This window comes from Limulus polyphemus, unplaced genomic scaffold, assembly GCF_000517525.1.
Source record: "Limulus polyphemus unplaced genomic scaffold, Limulus_polyphemus-2.1.2 Scaffold384, whole genome shotgun sequence".
NCBI classification, from domain to species: Eukaryota; Metazoa; Arthropoda; class Merostomata; order Xiphosura; family Limulidae; genus Limulus; species Limulus polyphemus.
This window is the reverse complement of record NW_013665994.1, coordinates 533771-546142: the sequence shown is the minus strand read 5'-3', so window position 1 is coordinate 546142 and position 12372 is coordinate 533771. Positions and strand designations below refer to the sequence as shown.

Below are 12372 nucleotides of genomic sequence, written 5' to 3'. Positions count from 1 at the left end.
ATCCCATGATAGCTTAACAGGAGGACACTGAGTCACCTATAGCAGAGATTTTACTGGATAGGTATGAAGCAAGATGTGGAAGAATGGTGCAGGACATGCAGTACATGTTGTGCTAAAATGGGACCCAAGCATAAGGAATGTGCTCCAATGAAGTTATGTCAAGTTGGCACACCAATGGAAAGAGTAGCCGTTGACATTGCTGGTCTTTCACCTCAAACTCGTGTTGGAAACAGGTACATTTGTGTGGTGATGGATTATTTCACCAAGTGGCCTGAGGCATATGCAATACCAAATCAGGAAGCTACAACTGTAGCTTCGGCTATTAGTGATTTCTTCTTCAGATTTGGTATGCCATACGAACTGCAATCAGATCAAGGCCGTAACTTTGAATCAGCTGTGCTCCATGAATGCTTCAAGTTGTTTGGCATACGAAAGACCAGAACAACGCCACTTCACCCACAGTCTGATAGGATGGTAGAAAAGTACAACTGGACACTGGGACAGGAATTGGCAAAGTTTTGTAATAGCCGCCAAGATGACTGGGATGTCTTACTCCCTCCACTGTTGATGGCCTATAGGACAACAGAGTATGAAGCCACTGGATACACTCCATCAAAGTTGATGTTTGATCGGGAACTGTGGAAATAATTTTTACGAGTAATTAACAAACGACCAATAGAATATGCATGCCCCGCATGGATAAACATAACTCGCAAACACATAAATAAAGTACAATCTATACATAACTCAGTTATTACCACAGCATATAAAGTCACCCGTAGTACCTCATCACAATTTATGCACAGCTATGCAAACATACAAACAATATCCGATAGACTTTTGCATAATACTCTAAATTACTTTGGAAAAATTAGCAAAAGAATGACCTACTCTATGAACTTGATCGCTATTACGTACATGATGGAAGTAGACCTAAGTACTTCTTACCTGTAAACATTTATTTTAGAAATAAGGATTTAATAAGGATACCTACCACTAGACCTTAAACCCTACACTCGTTTGGACTAAAACAAATACATTTAAAGGGTATTTTATATAAAATGTATTAGATTAGTTTCAAACGTTTGGAATGTGTTGTCCGCATATGTGGAATTGTTCGTTAAGTGTAAGGCTTTACAACACCGAATTAAGAGATGTTATGCACAACACAAGAATGTAAATGAAGATACCTACATGGACATTCCCCTGAAAGGGGTCGGGGCAAGTGCGGTTTACTCCAACCCTCCTGGTCTATTAAAAGACCAAAATGTTTGTTATTAAACTGACCACTAGGTCATGCTAGGCCCCACTAGCAACGACTATGCCAAAATCCAAAGGGGTTTGGGGAGTAGGGGGGGGGTCTCAAATCAGTGCATAAGAAACTCTTCAGATACCAACACTCTTTATTTCGGGTTTTGAAATATTTAATGTATATCATGAGAAAAGGGGGCGAGATCAAATTTAAACAAGTAAGAGCAAAATTAAAATATAAATATTTAATAAGAAGATGACGTCATAAAACTTATTGTTACTTTTCCTATTGTAAGTTAAGTTCTTTTATGTCATATAAAAGCCACATATTAATACCATAGTGAATTCTGCACAAGGGATTTTCGGTCTGCTTTTAAAATGAGCCAACATATATTTTCACGCTTAGTGTTTTAAAAATTATTTTGCGTATAATTATTATGTATAAAACAGGATAGACATGGTACCTAGATTATAATTTATCCTGTGTGGCTCAATCGAACGAAATGAGTTGACACATACGGTTGAATTGATTTGTACGCTATTTCTGTAGCAGTGAATTTGGTGTTTAAAAGTTATAAAACTCTTTGAAAATTGACATTTTTCACTTGTTTTTATAATTGGCGAATTTTAGGATGGCAGATAGTGAACAAAAAGCAACACAGCTTATTAGTGACGCTGAGAAGAAAGTGAATTCTGCGCAAGGGTTTTTCGGTCAGCTTTTTGGGTGAGTCAACACACATTTGCAGATTGGTGTTTTGAAAACTATTTCTTCCATGGTTTTACATTTTTATAATAACATTATAGATTAATATAATCGTTCTTGGAATATCTCATACCTAATCTAATTCAAAAGCAGGATCTTATCAGAACTTAGTGAGTTAGTTGAAATTAAGTTATTAAATCAAATAAATGAGACATTGATTGACGCAATGGCGCCTTTGAGTTTGAATGATTGGTGAATTTTTTTTGTATTTAAAATACATATTAGGATAAACAATAACTAAATTGGGATGAAAATCACACCTATGTTAAAATTCTCGCCCACTGTCTTGTAATATTTACGTGATCAATTAAGCAAACATGGCATTTACTGATTTAGTCGAAAGCAATAATTGTTACTATTTTTTGTAAGTCATTGAAAGGGATTGAAAGTTTGCTAATGTCACTCCTCTTTTCAAGAGAGGTGTAAAAATTGTCCCAGTAATTATACTGTTATTAGGCCCACTAGTCTTACATCAGCTGTGGGAAGATTTTGGAAAGTGTGATAAAAGATGCTTTGCAAAACCATCTAACAAAGTTTAGAATTTTATTGGATAGTCAACATGGTTTCACTAAGGGAAAATCTTGCCTTACAAATCTTTTGACATTCTTTGAAAATGTTATTGTTTATGTAGATGAGGATAAGGGTGTAGATTTTGTATATCTGGATTTCCAGAAAGCATTTGACAAGGTGTGTAAAGGCTTGTAAAAAAATATATATCTGTAAGTGTAGGGGATTAGTTAGCAAATTGCATAGAAGAGTGGCTGGATGGAAGAAGGCAAAGGGTTGTTACAAATGGAGTTCAGTCAAACTGGATTAATGCTAAATGTGGAGTACCTCGGGGCTCAGTCTTAGTACCTTTGCTCTTTTTTATTTACATCAGTGACATAGCCGAAGGAATGAGCAATAAGTTAATTAAATTTGCTGATGGTGTTAAGGTCTTGGGTGTTGCTAGTTATGAAGAGGATGCTGCTGATTTACAAAATGATTTAGATCATTTAGGGATTTGGGCAGATAAATGGCAGATGGGTTTTAATTATATTAAATGCAAGCTAATGCATGTGGGTTATCATTATTTGAATTATAAGTAAATAATTTTATTGGAAGTAACCTTAACAGTGTCATGAAAGAAGGGGATCTTGGTGTAATGGTTGATTAGTCTCTTAAACCATCCAAGCAGTGTATTGTTGCTAGTGGTATGGCAAATAGGATTTTAGGTTGTATCTAACAAGAAGTTATAATTTCATTGTATAGGTCACATTTGAAGTATAGCATTCAGTCTTGGGCTCCTTACCTTAGGAAGAGCATTGAATTGATGGAAATGGTTCAGAGAAGGGTTATTAGAATGGTGCCTGGGATTGTGGGGTTGTCATACGAGGAGAGACTGAAATTTCTCAAACTGTTTTCTCTTGAAAAAAGAAGAGTTAGAGTAGATCTGATTGTGATGTTTAAGATTGTAAAGGGAATCGATAGTGTAGATGCATCATCTTTTGTCATACTTAACAGTAAGAATAGTAAGACTAGGGGACTCAAATATAGATTTTGGCAGGGTAGGAGTCATCTGCAGCTAAGACAGTGTTATTTTTCTAACAGGGTGGTTGGCATTTGGAATAGGCTACCTTTGGAAGTTGTGGAGGCAGTAAATTTAAATGAGTTTAAGACAAAGCTTGATAAGGGCTGGCTTTAAGATTTTTTTTAAATTTATATATTAATAGCTTTATATATGAGTTTAGAGAATGAGACAGTTGAGATGGACCAATAGGTCCCATGTTGTTCCAGAATATTATGTTCTTATAAATTAAGGTTCTACAGTTGTATTCATAGGGAAAGAAAATATTTTCTTTCTTTTTTTTCAGATTTAACTGAACAAATAACTTTTATTGTAAACCTTTTGAGTTGGATACTTCCATTTATGAAAGCAGTTTTTAAATGTATTTTTATGATAATTTCTTTGAAAAAAATATAAGATTATTATTTTTTGGTTAAGATATAGTATGAATACTATGATGCATATTGTTTAAATATTCAATTTTAAGTCAATGTTTTTTAAGTATGAGCTATTTAAGATATTTTGGACTTTTTTTTTTGCGTCCTGTATTTGGTTTTTATGAATGTTGAATAATCTCAAAATCACCCTTTATGAAATAAGCTTTTTTAAAATATTAAGTATGGCTCAACAATTAAAAAAATACTTAATGAAAGAATAAACTTTCTACTGTCAGGAGTAACCTGGAAAATCAAGAAAATGTGAATCGGGTGTTATTGGTTAAAGTTGAGTGTGTTTCTAGTTAAATTATTACTAGATACATTCTTTAACTGTCTTGTAACTGTCAAATTTGTTTGAAATATCCTAACAAAACATAATGATAAAACTTACAACTGCTGTTTAGTGAAACTTTTTTTTTTCTATGCTACTAACATTTTTAAAAGGTATATTTACATTTTCATGCATAGTGTGGCATTTGTAAACTCTTTAGAAATTAAAGTACCTATTATTTTTTACTTTGGTTAAAATTGCAAAATGCATCACACCAAAACTAACATACTTTAAACATGTTGCCCATACTATTGTTCATTGTTTTTACAAGTGCTTTTCATTTATTTTTACATATAGTTCCTAAATTACATCTTTGTCGCAAAAATAAGGACAAAGGTCCATAAAGTTAGGGTTTTGTCCACTCTTCAAATTCCTTTACTTGTGTATATTATATTCATTTTGACCTATAAATATTAAAAAGTACAAAAATGGCCATAAAAGTGTATTTAACCTCTCCCATAATTCACCCATAATAAAAATGTCATTTTGAAAGTCTATCAACACATTTGTGTTCTTTCAACATGACTTAATGATGTCTTGCCAACATTATTTCAGTGTGAGCCTTAGAAAATACTCTAAGTGATTAGGCATTTGAAACATTCTCATAACTATAAAACTGCCTGAATTCCATTAGATAATGTAATTACTAATGTTTAACCATGCAATTGGTGCTACTGAGTAAGTTTCAACTTTATTGGCTGATATGCAGGGTGTGCATAAGATTAGATTTGTGGTTACTTTTTGCATGTTTTACATTTGCATTACAAAATTAAATGTTTAAATATTTTGAATTGTGACAAAAGAGGGATCTTTAGCATAAACAATATTTGGGGAGGTGCTGTAAGAGTTTAATGGTGGCTGCCACATGAAAGTTTCACTCATCATTGAAACCTGAAAATTTTTGAGTAACAAAGAGCAAAGTTTTTGAGTTTGTAGAAACACAGGAATTAGTTACAAATCAAGATCAGTGCTGGTATCTCTCCATTTTGATTTGTTTTGAAGAGGAGGTACACAACCTAACCACTGTACAATGGAAGAGAGAGAAGTAGTGTCTCGCTGAAACTAACAATTTTTGCACATGACGAGAAGAAGGATCCATTTGAAACCTCAGGAAAAACTATGCATTCCCTGCAAACAAAAAGAAAGAAGTGTAATCAATAAAACGAGCCTGAAGAGAATGCTAATGCAGGAAATTAAGTTAGTAAATAAAAAGCTGGAGGAGATTGAAGAAATAACTGAAGAATGAAAACATTAGGAAAAGAAGATAACAGATTTAGAGGAAAAAATCGTAAGTATGAACAAGAAAATAATTTGGTTAAAAAGTAAAGTTGAAGAATATGAAATCGTTCAAGACAGAATAATTTAGTGGTTAAGGGACTTCAAGGACCTGACTAGCAACCTTGGGAGCAGTGTGAACAATTAGTAAAGAAAGGATTGTAAGATGAAGATTAAAATAAACAATTTGGAACATGCATATAAGTAAGAAAGAAAATGCAAGGAAGAGACAGACCAATCACAGTTAAATTTAGTGAAAGGAGAATAAAAGAAAAGAGGAAAGCTGAAAGGAACAAAGACTATGCACTGGAAATGAGGAAGATACAAGTGTTGTTACATCAGATGGCTAAGGATGTAAGAAAGAAATGATGTAAAACAAAGTTGGGATTTCAGAAATTGTGCTTAGATGGGAAATGGTGAAAATGAAGTAAAGGAGAAGAAAAACTCATTGAAGAAGGAAAGACAGAGAACTTGCTGTGGGAGGACAAATAAAAAAACATTTATGGAAAAGTATAGGCCACTCACCAATGAATAGGAATGCAAAAAAGTGATTGAAACCTTGAAAGGAACTAAGAAAAGACCCTTGGAACAAAATAGTAGGAACAAGGAAGTGCAGACTTTAACCTGGGATGAAATGAGAAAATTACTTTTTTGAAATGTGTCAAGACTTTATAACAAAAATGTTGATGTTTGGAACTATATTTATAGTTTTGGCATTACTTAGTTGAAATGTTGGTTAAGAAGAAACTAAAACTAACGTGGGCCAAACAACTTAATAATAAATATGAATGGTATGAAGTAAGCTGTTAAAGACTAAACTTGAAGGAGAGTAAAGGTGGACAACTGATTGGAATTGCCAAGAAATTGTCTCCATTAATCTCCTGCAAGTCATAGAAGTTAGGACTTACAATATGAAATTCCCATAATCATGTTGAATGAAGAATAATTAGCATGTATGACAATTTTGGAATTGAAGGAACTTTAGACCAACTTTCTAAGGACTTGTCAACAATTATATGGAGGATAAGCATACTGTTTTAATTGGAGACTTCAATGCAAGAACCGGTAATGAACATGAAATGAATTTAGAGATTGAAGAATTAGAAGAGAAATGGACCCTAATGAGGAGTTCTGAAGGTAAAATCTCCAATGCTGAGGAGAAAAAAAACTAATGGATTAGTGCAATGATGAAGGATGTGTAATTTTAAATGAATAAGTCAGAGGTGACTGTGAAGGGGAACTGCCCTTTGTTGGAAGTGGAAATGGCTTGTTTATTGACTATTTCATCATGAAGAATGATGCACAAAATTATATTATGGCAGTGTATATTGCTGAAAGAATTGAATCTGACCATATACCAATTGAAGTGAGGTTGAAAGATGAAATGGGACATGAGTAGAAAGATATCTTTATGGCTCAGTGGTATTGTAAATGGAATTCAATTAATAGACAATAATTCATGGCTAACCTGGGACGTGATTAGTGGAAAATGAGAAAGATATGGGAAGGAGAATAAAGGTCCTCAATGAAATTTTTAAGAAGAGCAATGAGGAAATTAGGATCAAACATAAGACAAGAACTAAAAGGAAGCATTTCTAGGATAGTGAATAAAAGCAAAGGAACAGACTGGTGAGAAGATTACTGAGACAATTTAGGAAGACAAGAAAAGAAGTTGGTAGGACCCATTATATTATAGCAAGAAGAAACCTCAGGAAGAGATATTAGAAAATGCAAATTCAGAAGAAAGAAAAGATTTGGAAGGAGATCAAGAAGAACAGCAAACTCTTCTGGCAACATGTTAAGTTTAGAAAGCATCCTAAGAAGCAAGAGGTTAAAAAAAACTACACACCACTAGAGAAAACAATTTGTGCAATTATTAGAATGAGAATAGACAAGTAGCAACAATTGATGGCAAGAACTCCAACACAGAGTGTTACCATTTGAAAATAACAAATTGGATGCACTGAATTCAAACAAGAAGAATTGACTAAGTCAATTAAGAAACTGAAGAATGGCAAGTTGCTGGGTGAGAACATGTAAATCAATGAATTTTCTAAGGCACTTGTACATGAAATGAGAGAGGATCTTTTGCAACTACTCAAATAGAATAGTGAGACCTGTGCTGACAGTTGGAGGGATGGACTAAATTGCCAATTTACAAGACTGGTGAGAAAGGTAACCCAAGGAATTACAGAAATCACATTTCTTAACACTGTGTACAAGATATTGGCCAACATGATGACTACATGGCTCATGGACTGGCTCAAAAAAGAAAGGCTAATTAAGGAAAACCAAGCAGGATTCAGGAACAATTATGCAACATGAGATAACATTTTTGTGTTGATTACATTAATTGAAAATAAGCTAAGAAGAATGGGAGGAAGATTGTATACATGCTTTATTGACTTTAGAGCAGCTTTTGACAAGGTCAGTAGGAAGAAGCTGTGTGAAAAGATGGAGATTAGAGGAAGAATTGTACAGGGTGATCAAGAGTATTTATTAAGAAATAAGGAATGTCATCTTTTCACCAAGAGGACAATCTGATAAGTTTTGGACTTCAAAAGGAGTGAGACAAAGATATCTGTTAAGCCCAGTGTTATTTAGTACTTTTATCAATGATTGGGAAGATGAATGGATCACAAGAAATATTGGAGGAACTGTTATTGGAAATAAAAAAAAAAACAAAAAAAACTGATCTTAAATTCATGGATGACATTGTTGCACTGGCTGGCATTGAAACAACACGAGAGAAGTGTTTAAAGCATGTGAAAAATATGTGGTAAGAAATGATCTAGTTATTAATCTGGAAAAATCGAAGATGATGATATTCCATAATGGAGGGAGGCTTAGTAAAGAAGATAAGTGGACATACAAGGGTTAGCCTATTAAGGTGGTCAACAAGTACAAGTACTTAGGAGTTTAATTTTGTACAAAAAATATTATCGTGGAACACATTAAGCAGCAGAGTGGAAAGAATCGTCAGTACAGCATGAAGTTTAGTGAAGGAAAATTGGATACAAGAGTGGAACACGAAGATATATGCTTTTAAAAGTGATTTCGAATGTGTTGGTGTATGGAGTGGAAATTTGGGGTTGGAATATTAATGAAGAGCTTAAAAAATGCAAAACAAAATATGAAGAAGATTCTATGTTAGACAGAAATACACCTGATTACTTGTGGAGAATGGAAGGAGGATAGATAAGTATGGATTATAAAGGGATCAGAAAAAGTGTCAAATATGTTATTACAATTTTGAAAATGACAGTAGATACCTAAAGGTTTGTTTTCAGGAAAGGATGAAACTAATGGACCATAGTGAAAAACCTACATGGCTTACCAAGCAACTAAACCTGGTAGGAAATGGTGAAGTGATGCAATTCATGAAGGGAAAAAGCCTCATTGGAAGAAATCATGAGAGCATTATAAGAGATACTTAAAAAATGCTTGAGCAAGAAATCCAAGTAATGTGGACTAGAATCAATAATTTAAAACACTGTGACTTTTATAAAGATATTAACAAGTCAGTCAGAAGAAAGAATTACTTGGTTGGTGATGAAAGTAGCAAAGTCAACAGAATTGTATGTACAAAACAACAATATGGAAATGTTCACGAGAGTGGAAAAAAAACTGATTATCATATGATCAAGAAGATACACCCATTATAACCATGAAGAAACAACTATTAATAATATTTTTAAGTGCCCATAAATGAGGAACAATCCAACATGGAACTCAATAATCCAAGGGTTGGAGAAATAGCAGTTAATTGGTGGAAACAACTATTACAGAATAAACTGGACTCTAATATTTTTAAGTATATTTTAGCATATACAAAATGAAATAATGAATAATTTTATTAAATAGTGTAACAAACCCCACTTAAAAAATTGTAAATTTTGTGGAATAAATAAATCATTTTATTTTCATAAACAATAGTGTATATGACAAGAGAGGATGTTAACAGTATTCCTGACTGAGTATTTCATGGGAAATTTTGAGATTGGCTTAAATTATGGTGGTGAAAATAAAAATTAGGAGATTAAAAATAAATAAAGCACTATGACCAAACAATGTATTCCCCAGGAATTTAAATCAGGTCACAGATCAGATATGTGAGCTTTTCTCCTTCATTGCTGGTAGGTCAGTAGACATTGGGTGGGTGTCTAAAGACTGGAAAATTACAAATGTTGCTCCATCTTAAAAATGAGGGTAAGAGTTGCCCTAAAAATTATAAACAATTAGTCTTTCTTTTATAATGAGAAAAGTTATAGAGTGTTTAATAGAAGCTTGGAAACTCATCTTGTAAAGTATATCATAAAAGAATATCATTATGATTTCACTAAAGGGAGATATTCTCTTACTAATTTATTAAACTTTATTTTCAAGGATATTACATGTTATGTCAATGATTGGAAAGGGTGTAAACATGAAGCACTTAAATTTTCAAAAGCTTTTGATAATGGGTTGGATAAATACTAGGAAATTGAATTTTAGGATGGTTAGAAAACTGAAAAACAAAAACTTTGTTAATAATCATTCACAATGAACACTTGTTACTAGTGGAATGCCTCACTGGTCAGTACTTGGCCCTTTGTGTTTTCTTATTTCCATTAATGGTATTGATAGAAGCAAAATTAGTAAGGTTTATGGATGAATTATCTTGGGTATTTTTAGCTGTGTTGAGATACCTCACAATGACTTGAATCAGTTGATTAGTTAGACAAATATTTGGCAAATAACCTTTAATAGTGATTGCATGAATATGCATTTGAGTTATAATTTTGATCACATGTTGAATAGAACTGGGCAATTAAGTTGATCACTCAATATAATCAACAATGTATGATGATCAGTTACATCATTGTGTATCACATATAATAATTAATCAAAATTACTATTAAAATTATTAATATCATGAAAATAATCAACTAGTGTTTCCCATTACTACTGTTTTAGATTATCACAACTATCCAATAGTTGAAATTATGATTAAATCAATTAATTTTATGAAAATAATCAATTAATCAAAATTAGTTTTTCTGATTATTACTGTTTTTGATTATTCCAACTATCCAGTAATCAAATATTGCCTTCATAATTTTTTCGTTATTATATTTGATTAATTCAAATTTGTTCAGCTTAATCAGTTAGTATAACAACTTCTGGAAATAATGAAATAATTGATAGGATAAAGGTTTCTGATTTCTGTGTGTTATATTTCAATAAAAGTAGGACAAAAGGAACACAAATTTAAGACTGAAAAGTGAGGCTAGGCTCCAACCAAAACAGTATTATTTTTCTAACAGTGTGATTGGCTTATGGAATGTGTTGCCACTGAAAGTAATGAAGGTCTGCACTTAACAACAGTTGATAAGGGGAATTAATAATTTCCTGAAAAATAAAGGGTAGGTTTAAGTTTTTACTTTTCCTAGAGATTGGGAATGCAGGAACAGCCTTGAAAAACCAGGTGGTCCTTTGTTGTCCATATGTTGTAATAGCCAGAACCATACTTTAAGAAGTATCTTTTAGTATATATCACATTTCCTAATGAAAATGAACAAACACAAGACATAAGTAGCTTGTCTACATTGCTCACATTGAAATATGATGAGAAAAATACACTAGTAGACACACTTAAAATTCAGTACAGAAGTAAAATGTAGGGATGTGATGGTAAACAAGTTTATTTATGCAAATACACCCTATGGTAGATCCATTAGAGGTGGGACAGTCTCCATAAAAAAAAATATATATATTTTTTAACCATCCCTTGTAGCAAAATTCCCATCTTATACAACTTTGTACTTTATAAGTTTTGCATATTCATCTTTAAAATGATTTTTCATAACTTATTTTAACCAAATTTATTTATGGCTTGAGTTTTTGTTTTTAATTTCTGATAGTGTAATGACATGAAAATATAATTTTGTGTGTGTGTGTGTAATTAATTATAAAACTTGTTGTTGAAGCATCATTCTAGCAAAGCTTTATGGATTTAGATTATATCACTAGAAAATATATTGATGTAAACTTAACTTCACATTTATTTATTCATAGGGGTAGCATTAAACATATAAAACAAAAACTGGAACTGAAATAAATTAAGAATTGCCTGGAATAATGATGTGCAATTATCTTTTTGAAGTAATCCACCTAAAAGAGCATTTTATTTGGTTTAACTAAATACCACTTGGGCGGGTAGAATGAGCCATTAAATTTTACAGTAAAAAAACAAATCAGGGGTTAGTCTATTCATGTGAAGAAAGCATTTGGAGTTGATTGTTTTGTATATTGTTTTAAAACTTTAAATTGTACAAACTGCTTTTACAAAGAATATTTCTTATCAGCATTGATGCATGAATATGTAATTAAGTTGTTTAATATCAGAGGTTCATCGAAGCTGGAAGAAGCATGTGAAATGTATACAAGAGCTGCAAATTTGTTCAAGATGGCCAAGAAATGGACAGGTAAGTGTAAAGAACTTGTGAAAATGGTTGGGTTGCCCCCCACCCCATCTAATTTCGGGAGAATTACCAATGTTGTATATCAGTTCTGTTGTACATGCAAACAATGCTACTGTTTGGATCTTTTGTTCAAGTGTTAATTACAGCCTTTATTCAATACTGTTGTAATCAAAGTACTATTATTAATGACTTTATAAAAATTGAGCCTATAACCTAGCAAAAGATCCAGCCAATACAGGTTGTTCCAAATGGAATTTTAAAAAGAATATGGCTGAAATTCAGCAAAAGATTCAGACAATATAGGT

At 32.5% G+C, this 12372-nt stretch overlaps 1 protein-coding gene across 1 annotated transcript in view; it reads left to right on the top strand.

Annotated features, from left to right (window-relative positions):
* Positions 1–1714: 1714 nt before the first annotated feature.
* The window catches only part of LOC106457877 (alpha-soluble NSF attachment protein-like), a 25445-nt gene continuing 14787 nt past the window's right edge, over positions 1715–12372 (top strand). The window contains exons 1-2 of the mRNA XM_013917326.2: positions 1715–1975; positions 11991–12070. Of these exons, the coding sequence (XP_013772780.1) occupies positions 1884–1975; positions 11991–12070 (172 nt within the window). The 5' untranslated portion in view covers positions 1715–1883. The remainder of the gene's footprint in view (positions 1976–11990; positions 12071–12372) is intronic.